Source organism: Scyliorhinus canicula, chromosome 8, assembly GCF_902713615.1.
Source record: "Scyliorhinus canicula chromosome 8, sScyCan1.1, whole genome shotgun sequence".
Lineage (NCBI taxonomy): Eukaryota > Metazoa > Chordata > Chondrichthyes > Carcharhiniformes > Scyliorhinidae > Scyliorhinus > Scyliorhinus canicula.
In genome coordinates, this window is record NC_052153.1 from 189,664,421 (window position 1) to 189,680,256 (window position 15,836).

A 15,836-nucleotide genomic window follows, 5' to 3' on the forward strand; every position below is an offset into this window, starting at 1 on the left:
CCTCGACCCGACCAGACCCGACCCGACCCGACCCGACCCCCCCCGACCTGACCCCCCTCGACCCGACCCGACCCCCCCCCAGACCCGACCCGACCCCCCCCAACCCGACCCGACCCCCCCCGACCCGACCCGACCCCCCCCGACCCCCCCGACCCGCCCCCCCTACCCGACCCCCACCCGACCCCCACCGACCCGACCCCCCCGACCCGACCCGACCCCCCCCGACCCGACCCCCCCAGACCCGACCCCCCCCCGACCCCCGATCCGACCCCCAACCCAACCCCCCGACCCCCGACCCGACCCCCGACCCGACCCCCGACCCGACCGGACCCGACCCCCCGACCCGACCGGACCCGACCCCCCCCCCCCCCGGAAGGGCGCCGAAGTTCAGCTTGCCCGGGGCGCCAGCAACCCTAGGGCCGGCGCTGGGTGCCAACACGGAGACGGAGGAGGAGGAGGCGGAGGTGGAGGAGGTTGGTGGTGCATCGGGCGTAGCACACAGACACGACCCGGGTGCTGGTAATGTCCAGGAGGCTGCCCGACGGCTCCGGCGAGGATAGCGTGCAACGGCATTGCTGAACACTACCACTAACACCTGCATTGCCAGTCGTGCAGACGGACAGCACACAACTCCCACCACTCCCCCCCCCCCTCCGCACCCCGCTCCGTGTACACTGCCCCACTTCGAGATCACCCTTACCACTGCGGCACAACGGTATGGCACGACATTGATGGCTGTGTCAGCGGGTGTGATCAGTGCCATGTTGAATGATGACAGCCCCCTCTGCGATGAGCTGTGAGCTCAGAATCGTTAGACAAAGTCTGACTCATGGCAATAGCTGAACTATCCATCTCGGTGGTCGCTGAGTTCGTCAGGGACACTCTATCAAGTGCCCGCGTGAGCTAGCTGTGGGAGGGGTGGGGGGGGGGGGGGAGGGACGGCACATCCGGCACCGAAGTTTCACCGCTCGTCAACCCCAGCGACACTCGGTCACCATCACGATCCCCGTGGCAACGGAAAAATCACAGTCTTACATGTTAGGTGCAACAGTGAGTTTAATGGTGATTATTAAGTACAGATGCCCTAGCCCCTACAACTAAACTGTGCCCTTCACCCGTGCCAAGTTACTCTGTGTCCCTCTTCATTGCCTTACCGGCCCTACCACTACGTCTAAGTGAATCCCCGGATGGTACAGCAGGAGTGGAGACGGACTGCTGAGAATCACGCCCCGCGACATGTCTCCCTGTCGGCACTCGTTTCCTGGGGTGACTCTGCCTTGATGGGCCAGGCTGCCCCGCGGGCGTTTCGGATGACGTTGTGCCACCCTGCTCTGCCCGCTGCCCACCCGATGCACCAGGGATGGGACGGGGGAGGCCGAGCGTTCAGGGACGTCCCATGATGGAGGTAATGGGACAGACCCCAGAACCTCCTCCTCCCTCGGGGAGCCCGGTGGCCCCCGGGCCTCACTGTGGGACGGAAGTGCGAGCGGGGAGGTGCCCCGTCGCCCCACCGACACCTGGCGCTGCCAGTCCTGCAGGGCTGCAACCATATCGACCAAGGTCCGAAGGTTCGCTGAGACGGAGTCCAGGGAGTGAGACATTCCCGCCAGTGACTGTGCAACCTCAACCTGTGAGTGCGCGACGCCATCCAGCACGTGCGTCAGGCGGTCGATGCTCTCCGTGACTGACTGCTGGGACTGTGCCATGGCCTGCTGGGACTGTGCCATGACCTGGTGAGACTCGGCCAGGGCCCGTAGTGCGCCGGCAATGTCACGTTACCTCTGGCGCGTTGCTGCCTGTGAGACGGCAACCCTCTCCAGGGCCATGGATGGCGCGTGCACATTAAGCCCAACGTCTTGCATAACCTGATCCATGGCTGAAACCGTTTCACCCATTGCCTCGACCGCGGACGCCACCCGTGCGGTGTCGGCCTTGGTGGCTGCCATGAGCGGCACCACTCCATGGACGCGGTTTAACTCCTCTAACTGCGTCTGCAGCTGCTGAAAGACGGCCCTCATCCCGTCATTGTGTCCCTGGGTTTCAAAATGCATCGGCTGTCCAGGTGAGTCGAGTAAATCCAGGAACCCGGGAAACATCTGGCCGCCAGCTGGATGCTGGGCCTGGGCTGCCCTCCGACCGTCCAGCCCCTCGGCTGCTCTGACCTCCACCTGCTGTACCGCGGTGCTCAGCTGTGTTGTGCACACCAGACCGTGACCCAGGAGTCTCATCACTTAATTGCCCAACCGAGGTGAGTGTCTTTGGGATGGTGGATGATGTGGGAGACAGCAGTGCCGCAAGCTCTAGGTCCTCGTCTGTCAAGAAATCAGCAGTGTCCTGGTCCCAGTCATATCCCAGCGCAGGGCGCACGCTGCCCATGTCTGGTTCTCCGTCAGGTGAGTCTGTTGACTGCGTCGTCGTCCTCTGTGCGTCCTGCTCAGGAGTCCCCGATTTGGAGGATGGCACTCCTGGCCGACCTCCTGCCACCCTCTAGCGTGCGGGCCTGGGTCCGGTGGTCGTGACGGATGGGCGCCTGTGTGTGGCACCAGGCGGCCCTGGACGTTCGTCAGCACGCCCTAGGGATCAGAATAATATGGGGTTAGTTAGACACGCTCGGCCGAAAGTTGGATGGTCCAGTGGGTAGAGTGTGAGGGCACAGATGATGGGGGGTCCGGTGGGTAGAGTGTGAGGGCACAGAGGATGGGGGGTCCAGTGGGTAGAGTGTGAGGGCACAGAGGATGGGGGGTCCAGTGGGTAGAGTGTGAGGGCACAGAGGATGGGGGTTCCAGTGGGCAGAGTGTGAGGGAACAGAGGATGGGGGGTCCAGTGGACAGAGTGTGAGGGGACAGAGGATGGGGGGTCCAGTGGACAGAGTGTGAGGGCACAGAGGATGGGGGGTCCAGTGGACAGAGTGTGAGGGCACAGAGGATGGGAGGTCCAGTGGGCAGAGTGTGAGGGCACAGAGGATGGGGGGTCCAGTGGGTATACTGTGAGGGCACAGAGGATGGGGGGTCCAGTGGGTAGAGTGTGAGGGAACAGAGGATGGGGGGTCCAGTGGGCAGAGTGTGAGGGCACAGAGGATGGGGGGGTCCAGTGGGTAGAGTGTGAGGGAACAGAGGATGGGGGGTCCAGTGGGTAGAGTGTGAGGGCACAGAGGATGGGGGGTCCAGTGGGTAGAGTGTGAGGGCACAGAGGATGGGGGGTCCAGTGGGTAGAGTGTGAGGGCAGAGAGCATGGGGGGTCCAGTGGGTAGAGTGTTAGGGCACAGAGGATTGGCTGGGGGGGGGGGTGTTGCAGGGTTGGCTCACTTGGTTCTGCACCTCCAACCTCGCATTGCGCGACCTCCCGGGTGGCAGATCCCCCAGCAAGGTCCAGTGCCCTCTGCTCGAACACTGTCAGGGGGTGCAGAATGGGTGAACCCCCTCTGGTCCTGTTGCGCTCCCGGCTGTTGTGAGCAGTCTTGTCCTGTTGGGGGGGGGGGCATAGGTAGATCATCACAGTTCGGCAGGTATCATCAGGGCGTTCAGATATTGGCACAGGTTGGGGGGAAAGTTGCAGCTACACCATGGCATCTCTCCAGGGGGCCGCAGCGCTCATGTGGGTCTGCGACAACTTTGTTAACCACCCTCCGCTCACTCTCGCCCCCCTCCCCCTCGTGCCCGGGGGGGAGGTGGGTGATGAGGGACATGGGGGGGGGGGATGGTTGTGACCCGGGGGCACCCTCGTGGCACTTACTCTGGCAGCCCTGGTGAGGTCGTGGAGCTTCTTGCGGCACTGCTCCCCAGACCGAGGGGTCTGCCCCACAGCACTGACTGCCGTGCCCACCTCACGCCAGGCCCGTGGCACAACGCTGGAAGGTTGGCGATGCCCTTGTCTTGGGCGGATGATGCCCCTGTGCTGCTCCACCTCATCGAGGAGGGTCTCAAGGTCAGTCTCACCGAACCTCAGGTCGGCCCTCCGTGGCTCCGACATTTTCATTCCCTCCCTTGTTGTCGTCGCTTGCGCACTTTTACGACGCGGAGCGGTGTCATTCGGGCGTCACGGCCTTTATACGTAACTCCCCCCATGTTTCCTGCGGCCCCACTCCTAGCCCATTTTCGGGGCCAGAATCGATCGTGAACGGGGCCGTTTTGCGCCGTCGTGAAACTCGGCCGAGTTCACGACGGCTTTCCCGATGCCGCGTGGCATCGGAGAATCGCGCCCCCTATGTTTAGATGCTCTGAATTTCTGTTCAAGGAGATAAAACAATGAATGCTAGCTCTAGTTGAGGCTTGTGCTAACTTGACCACAAAAAGGTAGACAAAACATGTTAATGTTAAAGTTAATCTTCTTTAATATATGAAAATAACAAAGTATAAAATAAAGTATGGTCTCAAAAGCAGAAGCATCTTGTTAAACATTAAAATAACAGTAACAGAATAGAATTAGAATTAATGACTGTAAAATACAAATATACACAGGGAACAACAACAATTAATGACGTTGCAGCACTTACTGATAACATCAGTAATGGATTTAAATAAGAAGATGCAGAATAATACCCGCCATCCTCTTCAATCCTTCCTTCAATGTCTGTGTGCGCGGTACACACCTGACGTATTCCATTCCTTTGCATAAACTCTTGGAACAACTCGCTCATAAATGTACCATTATCAGAAACAAGAGGATCCGTGACCCATGAGTTGCAAAGACTTGGTATAGCTTCTCTATGCTACTGGGAGCTGAAATATTGCTCATGATGTATAATTCTAACCACTTAGTCTGTGCATCCGCGATGTCTAAAAAAATGTGATCCATGAAAGGACCTGCATAATCCCCATGAATTCTGGAATGACAATTAGGTCACTCCTGAGGATTTAATGGTGCTAGTGGTACCATCTTCTGGTTAGATTGACATGAAGAACAGGATTTCACTTTTTTCTCCAAATCCTAGTCCATATTAGGCCACCTGGCTTCACCCGAACGGCACCTAGATCAGCCTCATAAATTTCATCTATTACTTCCGAATGACCAGGGGGTGGAACGAGCACTTTCAAACCCTCACAATATGCAACAGTCCTGCGCATTTAACTCGTCTTTGCATCTCACATAAGGCTTCAACCCACCATCATCTATGATAGACGGTCACCCTTGTATCAGAATTATTTTAACTTGTGACAGAATAGGAACTCTGTCCGTCCACTACTTAATTTGTTCATCACTCACTGGAGATTGGGCAAGTCTCTCGAGTGAGTAAATCATCTTGGGAGGACACTGTGCCTGGTGTGGCGAATCCGGTAAAAGGGAGTCGAGGTTAGCATTGTCCTCCCCTGCCCGGTATGATGGAACCATCAATTCAGCGAACACGTGTAGTTGGATCTGAACAGAGGCTTTAATACACTTATAATAGAGCCAGCCTATTCATCGTTGAACTTCAGGTGAACTGGCAGGCTGGCTCTAAGGCACTGATCATTATACATCGGTCCCAGGGGGAGGAGTCCTGGGCAGAGCCAAGGGAGGAGCCCAGTACAAACTCTCATGTACTCCCCTGGTGGTCGGATAGTGCAACTGCACTTACAATGGGTAGATAACGAACATATATACATGGAGTGATATTGGCTACTATATATAGTGTGAATCACATTCACCACACGGTACACGATGCTGACTGATATGCTGACAATGTGAGCACTCAGCCCTGCATTCTTGGTCATGGGAGGTATTCATATTGACTCACTGAAAAGGTCAATGGCTCGTGGGCGGTACACATGGTGAACAATTGACCATAGAGGTACTGATGGATTCTTTTGACAGAAAAACTATAGCTAGATCATCTTTTTCCAGCTGTGAATACAATTTTCAGCCTTTAACAGCGTTCTACATGCAAAATCAATGGGGTTTTGGACCCATCCTCCATTACATGAGGAAGTACCTCCCCCACACTGTCGGGCGATGCATCGTATGACAGAATAAGTTCCTTGTCTGGATCAAAATGGTCGAGCAGATTTGTCGATTGCAGCAGTGCTTTCGCATATTTGAAAGCTACCTTCTGCGTGGACTCCCACTTCCATTTTGTTTTCCTTGTGCAGAAGTAAGTACAGTGGAGTCAACACTACAGACAGGTCCTGCACCGTAGGAATTCTATTCAATTGAATTCAAAACTTTCCACAATAGTTTATTAAATCTAAAAATGACTGAGCTCGGCCACTTTCCTGGGCTCCGGAACTTCCTTAATTGCTCAAACTTTCCCTTCCACAGGATGATGTGTTAGACAGGCTGGGTCGATGTGGACTGCACTTGATGCAGTGTAGCGAGAGATAGACCCCCAGCACTGGATAAGATGCAGCATGATTTTATTTAACTAATATACATGTTCAACTGTGGGTTGACACTATACTGACTTGACAGGAGACCTAGTACTAGCCTGACAAGACTTACTAGCTACCGCATGGTGTTTGCACTGGCTAGCTCACGAACACTGACTGTCTCAGTGGCTGGGTCCAGAGAGAGCGGGAAACCTGGTGCCCTCTGGCTTTATAGTGGTAGTGTCCTGTCTGGTGATTGGCTGCTCTGTTCTGTGTGCTTACTGGTCATTCTGTGTATCAATCACTGCCTGTCTGCACTCCATTATATACATAGATGTATATTGTGACACAGGATATAAAACCTATGCAGTAATTCTATGGTCCAGATACTCTACCCTCAGTGCCTGCAAAATGCACTTGCTCTGCTTCAGACGCAGTTCCGCCTCTGAAAACCTTTTTAAAATTGCGCCCAGGTTGTTGAGGTGCTCCTCAGTTTTACCCGAAATGAAAATATCATCTAAGTAGTCTGCAACATGAGGAGTGCCTTGTAACAGGTTGTCCATCATCCTTTGGTAGATCATTGGATTAGAGGATACGCCAAAATAATAATCTTTATTATTGTCACAAGTAGGCTCACATTAACACTGCAATTAAGTTACTGTGAAAAGCCCCTAGGTGCCACACTCCGGCACCTGTTTGGGTACACGGAGGGAGAATTCATAATGTTCAATTCACCTAACAGCGCGTCTTTCAGGACTTGTGGGCGGAAACCGGAGCACCCGGAGGAAACCCAGACATGGGGAGAACGTGCAGACTCCGCACAGACAGTGACCCAAGCTGGGAATTGAACCTGGGACCCTGATGCTGTGAAGCAACAGTGCTAACCATTGTGCTGAAAACCATGTGATTAAACTTGAACAACCCTTTATGCATGTTGATGGTCACATACTGCTTCGACTCTTCCGCTAACAAGAGTTGTTGATAGGCTTGGCTCATGTCCAGTTTTGAAAATGTCTTGCCTTCTGCAAGAATTGAAAACAAGATCTCGTCCCCTCAGTAATGGGTAACCATCCAGTGATTACAGAGGCTTCTATGTCCACTTCCATCTTGACATTCTGTCCATCGACCTCCACTGTAGCATAAATACGTTCTGCATGCCCCCCACTTGTATTAAACATATCATAATAATGCTCCTCTGCCTGGTCTGAACTTTTCAAGTGATATGCCATCAACTGAGGCTTCCTTCCATTTGAAGTTCCCTGCTTAGCCTTTGACTTTCTCTAAGTACCCTGGCAGTTCTTCGCTAAATGACCTTCTTGTTGCACAAGTAACAAACAATATCCCTAAATTTACAATGATTCACATAGTGTGATCCTCTACAGTTAAAATGATCCACTTTTTTTACCCTTTTACTGGCAGGTTCTTTTTCTACTTGATGCAGTACACCTGTCTGCATGCCACCATTGGATTTCTGAACACCTTTTGCATTGTTGGCAGCCATTTCCGTGCTCTGAGAAATTTCTAGAGCCTTTTTAAGTGTGGCTTCTCCCAGCAAACATCGCTGAATGCTGACCTTGTTAATGCCACAAACAGGTCTGTCCTGAAGCATGTCTTCTGAAACTGCCCCAAATATATAGTATTCAGAGAGCTGGCACAATTCAGCCACAAAACTAACAACTGTCCCATCTTCTGAAAATGACCATGGAATTTTGGTGATTTTGAATGAGTGTCTCTAAATCTGCAAATGAAGTGTCCCCTGGTTTGTGTGGTGTAGCTAAATTTCTCACAAGCTTATAAGTCTTCACTCCACACAAACTCAGGAGAATTGAGCACTTGAGCCTCATCTGTGATCCCATATTCCAAGAAAAAGTGTTCCAATCTTTCCACTTATTCTGTCCAGTTTTCATTCTCTTCTACAAACCCACTGAAAGGCCCAAGCAAAGCCACGGTACTGCTAACTTGTCCTCTGTCGGTAAACTTAGCAAAACTTTGTGCTGAGAGTTCAATTTCTTTTATTCTTGTTGCCAGAAAGATGTGGTAACTTGACCACATAAAGGTAGTTTAAACGCATTGATATTAAAGTTAATGTTCTTTAATATATAAAAATAATGAAGTTTAAAATACAGTATGGACTGAAAAATGAGAGCAGTTTGTTAAATATTGAAACAACAATAACTGAATAGAAATAGACAGTGAATATGAATACAACCGGCAACAACAACAACTAATGACATCACAACACTTACTTATGATATCAGTAATGGATTTAAATAAGAAGATGCATAATAATAACACTCTATAACAAGGCTGGAGGCCCAGGTGGTTACCTGAATCCCTCGCCAACCTAACAACAAAAGCAAAGTAATTTTGCTGGTGCCAGGAATAAGATGAGTGAATTTGCTGCTCAATTTTGCACTTGTTTCTTGTGTGACATAAGACTGATGCCAGAAACCTATGTTTGTGATGCAGCCTGTATTTGAAACATTGCTAGCAGCTGGGGAATTGTGAACATGACTGTAAAGTTGAGGTGACCAGGCTAAGGCAGTGTTCTTCAAAGTCGGGGGCGTGACCCGTGGGTGGGTTGCGGGCGGGTGTCAGGAGGGTCGTGGAGCTGTTGTCCACGGCGCTCCCGATCACGCAAATCCCCGCACAGCAGCCGGCTTTTCATAACGCTGGCTGCAAGCGGCCGCAAACATGTTAAAAAAGAAATCGGCTGCATTGCGCATGCGCGTCGATCCATCGGGCACGCATGCGCAGTGCGGCCGCTATTATTTTTAACGGTTGCAGCTTTTTGTTTTACAAGTTCTGTAGTGGTTTTTATTCGTTTATTCATTTATTTTATTCATTTAATTTTTATTTTTTTCATTTATTTTATTCATTTTATTTTTTTTACAAGTTCGGGGGGGGGGGGGGGCGGTTTATTCATTTTTTTCATTAATTTTACTCATTTTATGTTTTATCTTTATTTACAAGTTTGGGAGGGGGGGGTTATTTGATAAAATTTTACAGGAAAAAAATTCAGAACTTTGGATAGATGGAGACTCCATACTTTTCGACACCGGAAGGCTTCACCTTCATCCAACAGGTTCCATTGGAGGAGCATGTACGAGGGCCAAAGGGACCCAAAACCATTTCCTCCATTTTTGTCAGCAGCAAAAAAGGTAAGAGAAAATGCTGGGTCGCGCAGGTCGGCCGGCGCGGGTCGCCAAAGTTGGTCGGTTGGTAAAAATAGGTCCCTGGAAAAAAAGTTTGAAGAACACTGGGCTAAAGTACTCCTCAGCTGTTAGGGGGTTTTTGAGTGGGGGAGTCAGGGATGAAAAGGGCAATTCTGCTGTTTGAAAAACAAACCACTCACAACGTCAGATGCGATCGAACAGCTTCATCGCACCCCACTCGGAGACCTCTCGCGAGATTTGCGACACTGGGAAAGCCTCACGAGATCTACCGGGACCTTGCGCGTCTTTGTGATCTAAATCTCACCAGTCTCTCTCACGATGTTTGAATAAATACACATCTAGTGCACTGTGGTTTGTCATATTTAGATCATCTTTGATGTCATGTTATGTAATGAGAACTTTAGTGCAGTAGTCATTTTCTGCTCCACAACGGCAGGGCACCTGGTCCCTGCCGAACTTTATCTGAACAAAGAATCAACACTGTCAGCAAAATAGACAGGGAAACGGACAAGGGGCATAGCTGAAATTCAGATTAATTTAGCAGTGGTGCAACTCTTTTGGACTTGCAATAACTCAGTGTTCTGAAGAGGATTGCCAACCCTCTAGCCTGGAGTCCTGAGGAATTGAAGATCCATCTCCAGTATGAACACTGGAGAAAAATCACGGGGACATTAAAAAAAATAATTCAATTATTTTTCTGTGAGCGTTTTTCTTTTCCAGACATAAAAGTATTGAAACTTGGGTGGGGAAGGTTGTTTGGCTTCCAGCCAAGCGTTATCCAGTTGAATAATGAACCTGAAAAGAAAAACAGAAAAATGCAGGGAAAAGTGGCAGCTTCTGTGGATGGAGAAAAAGAATTAAAATCTGTATGTCTTTTTCAGAGCTGAAGTGGGGTAGAAATGTGATGGTTTATATAGTTGGAGAGGGGGCTGGAGAATGTGGAGCAGAACAGAAGGTTAGGGATAGGTCAGAGCTAACGAGAGATTGACAAGGTGACCTCCAATGCCATTAAACGCAATATTATAAAAGCAGCCAAAGAGAACACTGAAGGTGCGCTACCTTTGAAGTTCTTTTTTCACTCTGCGCTCGTAAAGAACATTTTCCCTCAGGATGGCTGCTGTGTTCAATTTTATTGGAATATTTTCCATCTGTTTGATGAGAAAAATACGTGTGCTGTTTAATTAATTGTTTGCTCCACCACTGTGTTAGTCCATGTTCAAAGCTTACCAGGTGCATATCATGGCGACAATGACAACTCTGACTGACAAATGGTTAGCATCATTGAAAGAGAGAGAGTTATCTGGTTAACTACAAATCTAGGCATGAAAACAATGTGAGGAATTACTGGAAGTTATCGCAAGTTAGTAAACTGATCAAAGATATCAGAGATGGGCCAAATCTTCTTGAAGCAGGACACCTTGTAAACTTCTTCCTGCATCCTTCAGCACAAATTTCTTTTGCACCCTGTGGTGAATGTAACTGAGTAATTCACACTGTATTTACCAATACCATTGTAAGCGCAGTAGCGTTATCCGACCACTAAGGGGAGTAGCTCTGGGAATGCTCAGGAGTTTGTACAGGGCTCCACCCTTGGCTCCGCCCATGACTCCTCCCCCTTGACTATTGTATAAATACCCTTGTCCAGAGCCAGCCTGCAGTTCATCGAGAGTTCAACGGGTAACAGGCTGGCTCTGTAGTAAGTAGATTAAAACCACTGTTCATATCTTAAAGCACGTGTCTAGTGAATTGATGGTTCCATCACACCCAAACTTGCTTGAGGTGCTGACTGGTAAACGCATGGCCATGTTAATGGGGCACCTGGAACCTTAGTGAATGGTGGGACCTGCAGTGTATCTCCTGAAGCAAGTAAGTTTAAGCATACAGAAAGAAACTGAAGAATGATGTGGAGGAGGCTGAATTAGAGTGGGATAATTACAGATGTAAAAGGAGGGGAAAAAGATTGACTTACGGAAAGAGAATAGAGACAATAAGAAAAAGTTATTAAAAATTAAGGAATGTTAATATTAAAATTTTTTAAACTCTAACAAAAATTTGCTGCGTGTTGAAATGAAATGATGCATATCAAAAATGTATATTGTTCCCCTTTGTGGGCTGGAAGGATTAACTGCATTAACAATGATCATGTAATTAAAAACATACATAGAATCTAATTGTAAATCCTAACTTTCTGTGGCAAATTTAATGGGAAAACAATGTGCAAATCCAGCAATTTAAAACATTTCTTGGGTAGGCTTAAAGGTGTGATGCCATTCGTACAAAGAGGAATGGTGTAATTCAACCAGTAAGTACTAGAGATCCACAACTCACTGTGTATCGCTTCATCACCTGAACTCGCTGGCTGATTTGTGCATCAATAAAAGCATTTTGTTGTCAATCTATACTATGTGAGCACTGTTTGGAACTATCCTCTGTAATGATCCAGCAGATGGATATTAATTCCTGCACAAACCAAATCCCAAAAGGAAACTTGGCCTTTTTGTATTTTGACCACGAGAACATACGTTTATTGAATTCAGAAGCCATAAATTCCAATGATACTTTTGGGATTTTGAACATTAAAAGAAAATTTAAAAACACAAAATTATAACTACACAGTGAAATAACTACACCCTTACAATACATTCCCCGAAGAAGACTCCCCACTTTGTCAGATGCATGAGTAAACACCCATTTAGGAAAAAGTCCCTTTTTTTAAACTATAAAAATTCCAGTAACCTGATCCTCTAAGCACAGCTGCAATCAGAGATAACCTGATCTCTCATTCCTCACTTCCACTCTGCTGTGGAAGTTCAAACGGTCAGACACCAAACTGGTTATGGTCTAGTTGCTATACCAAGCTGTGAAGCCGCCAGATAGGATGGCTGGCTTAACAGGGAGGGTCCCAGAGGACTGTAAAGTGGCTAATGCAACATCGCTCTTTAAGAAGGGAGGGAGGCAGAAGATGGGAAATTATAGGCCGGATAACCTTACTTCAGTCATTGGAAAGATTTTAGAATCAATCAGTAAAGATTAGATCACGGAGTACTTGGAAGTGCATGATAAAATAGGACTGAGTCAGCATGGCTTCATCAAGGGGAGGTTTTGTCTGAAAAATCTGTTAGGGTTCTTTGAGGATACAAGGAAGTTAGACAAAGGAGAACCAGTGGATATGATTTATTTTGATTTCCAGAAGGCCTACGACAAGGTGCCGCATAGGAGACTGTTAAGTATGTTAAGAGCTTGTGGTGTTACGGGTAAGATCCTGACATGGATAGAAGATTGGCTGACTGGCAGAAGGAAGAGATTGGGGATAAAGGGGTCTTATTCAGGATGGCAGCCGGTGACTAGTGGTGTGCCTCAGGGGTCGGTGCTGGGACCACAACTTTTCACAATATACATAGATGATCTGGAAGAAGGAGCTGAAAGCATATTGTTAAGTTTGCAGATTACACAAAGATCTGTAGAGGGACAGGTAGTATTGAGGAAGCAGATGGCAAGAAGGACTTGGACAGGCTAGGAGAATGGGAAAGAAGCGACAGATGGAATACGATGTGGAAAAGTGTGAGGTGATGCACTTTGGAAGGAGGAATGGAGGCATAGACTATTTTCTGAACGGGGAAATGCTTCGGAAAACAGAAGCACAAAAAGACTTGGGAGTCCTTGTTCACGATTCTCTTAAGGTTAACGTGCAGGTTCAGTCGGCAGTTAGGAAGGCAAATGCATTGCGAGCATTCATATTGAGAGGGCTAGAATACAATACCAGGGACGTACTTCTGAGGCTGTATAAGGCTGTGGTCAGACCCCTATTGAAATGAAAAATGAAAATGAAAATTGCTTATTGTCACGAGTAGGCTTCAATGAAGTTACTGTGAAAAGCCCCTAGTCGCCACATTCCGGCGCCTGTCCGGGGAGGCTGGTACGGGAATTTGGAGTATTGTGAGCAGTTTTGGGCCCCATATCTAAGGAAAGATGTGCTGGCCTTCGAAAGAGTCCAGAGGAGGTTCACAAGAATGATCCCTGGAATGAAGAGCTTGTCACATGAGGAACTGTTGAGGACTCCTGGTCTGTACTCATTGGAGTTCAGAAGGATGAGGGAGGATCTTATTGAAACTTACAGGATACTGCAAGGCCTGGATAGAGTGGACGTGGAGAGGATGTTTCCCACTTGTAGGAAAAACTAGAACCAGAGGACACCATCTCAGACTAAAGGGACGATCCTTCAAAACAGAGATGAGGAGGAATTTCTTCAGCCAGAGGGTGGTGAATCTGTGGAACTCTTTGCTGCAGAAGCTGTGGAGGCCAAATCACTGAGTGTCTTTAAGACGGAGATAGATAGGTTTTTGATTAATAAGGGGATCAGGGGTTATGGGGAGAAGGCAAGAGAATGGGGATGAGAAAAATATCAGCCATGATAGAATGGTGGAGCAGACTCGGTGGGCCGAGTGGCCTAATTCTGCTCCTATGTCTTATGGAGTGGCTGATTCACTTTGTCTCTTCACAGCTCCTGTCCCAGCACAGAGCAACACTCCAGGAACATCTCACATGGCCACCTTCTCCTAAGCTCTTAACATCTTTCCTTAAGTATTCTTTTTGCTCTTTCATTTTGATTCCATGGTCGTCAGCTCCTCTTAGAAATTTTCAATGAATATAAAAATTATTCATATTCTCCATACTGCCCCAACTTTCAGGTCAAATAAAATTTAATAACCCTGCTTTATTTATTTATGTCCTTTTCCAAGTCTTTACTTCCCTTTGACATTTAACAACAGAAAACAACAACCCTTCCTTATCGCTGAGTGGAAATTTCTACCCAATGCTTGCTTACTTATAGAAAATTCAATTTGGCCATATTTGCTCCAAATGCATGCCCTTCACACATCCATTCTTTTTATATCCTAAACCTTGTAGAAAATCAGTCCCCAGCATAATTAACTTAGTTTTACATAGACACACAGATACACACAGCCACAAGCGTGCTTCAAAGAATACACAATAAATCCCCTAAAATTAAAAATAATATAATCTCTCATCACACCTCCCAAATTAGAGATAACATTATAGCTCAAAAATCTTCTTTGATACCGACAATTATTCTTTATAATGTATATGTTATGTATCTGGGAATACATTCCTGCTGGTTCTGTGTCAGCTGATGTGAAGTGATGTGAGCAGAGTGTTTGCGTGGGCTTTGGGCAGATCTCCATCTCGATTGGATTGAGCAACACCCTTAATAAACGTCTCATCGTGTTTTACAAGAAATGAGAGTGTGGACACCTCCAGGCCTTCTTTCTTTACACCAACAAAGAAATGTAACAGGTGAAAAAAACTGGTAATGAAAATTGAGGCAGAAAAAAAAATTGGAAAGAACAATTTTGTCGGCTAACTGTGGGATGGCATCAGGAGCAACGGAAGATCTCGGGACCAGACGTATACACACACAGAAGTCGGGCGAAACGCTGCTGCCGATGTGACGGTTTAACAAAAGTTTTCGACAGCAACTGTGAGTAAGAAGACCTACAGTCGGGAAAGACTTGCTTGTGTTGAAATGAGTGGGGGCAGGGCTACAGGGACTGTGCACGTGGTGAATCTACACGGGCTGCGGGGCACGGGGATTTCAAAGTTTGCTGACTCTGCACGGGCCACTACTCTGGAGAAAAGTCAAAATATACTCTGGCAAAAAAAGTGCAAAGAATTCCTGCTTGTTTGTTCAAAGGATTGTTCCCGGTAGCACAGTGGTTATCACTGTTGCTTCACAGCTCCAGGGACCCAAGTTCGATTCCCGGCTTGGGTCACTGTCTGTGCAGAGCCTGCACGTTCTCCCTGTGTCTGCGTGGGTTTCCTCCGGGTACTCCGGTTTCCTCCCACAAGTCCTGAAAGACTTGCTTGTTAGGTGAATTGGACATTCTGAATTCTCCCTCTGTGTACCTGAACAGGCGCCAGAGTGTCGCGCCTAGAGGCTTTTCTCAGTAACTTAATTGCAGTGTTAATGTAAGCCTACTTGTGACACTAATAAAGATTATTATTATTATTGTGTCATACCATAAGATATAGGAGCAGAAGTAGGCCGCTCGGTCCATCGAGTCTACTCCATCATTCAATGAGATCATGGTCGATCTGATAATCCTCAACTCCACTATCCCCATAATCCTTGATCCCCTCACTGATTAAAAATCTGTCTATCCCTGCCTTGAACATACTTAATGACCCAGCCTCTACAGTCGTTTGTGGTAAGGAATTCCACAGATTCACTACCCTCTGGGAGAAGAAATTCCTCCTCATCTCTGTCTGAAATGGACAACCCCTTACTCTGGTCCACTGGTCATAGACTCTCCCACAAGGGGAAACATCCTCTCAGCATCTACCCTGTCAAGCCCCCTGA

At 48.2% G+C, this 15,836-nt stretch overlaps 1 protein-coding gene across 2 annotated transcripts in view; it reads right to left on the reverse strand.

Moving 5' to 3' along the window:
• The window catches only part of cfap99 (cilia and flagella associated protein 99), a 252,550-nt gene that overhangs the window by 45,154 nt on the left and 191,560 nt on the right, over positions 1-15,836 (reverse strand). For both annotated transcript variants that reach the window (XM_038805891.1, XM_038805892.1), the window contains one exon: positions 10,517-10,605. In XM_038805891.1, coding sequence (XP_038661819.1) covers positions 10,517-10,605 — 89 coding nt within the window. The remainder of the gene's footprint in view (positions 1-10,516; positions 10,606-15,836) is intronic.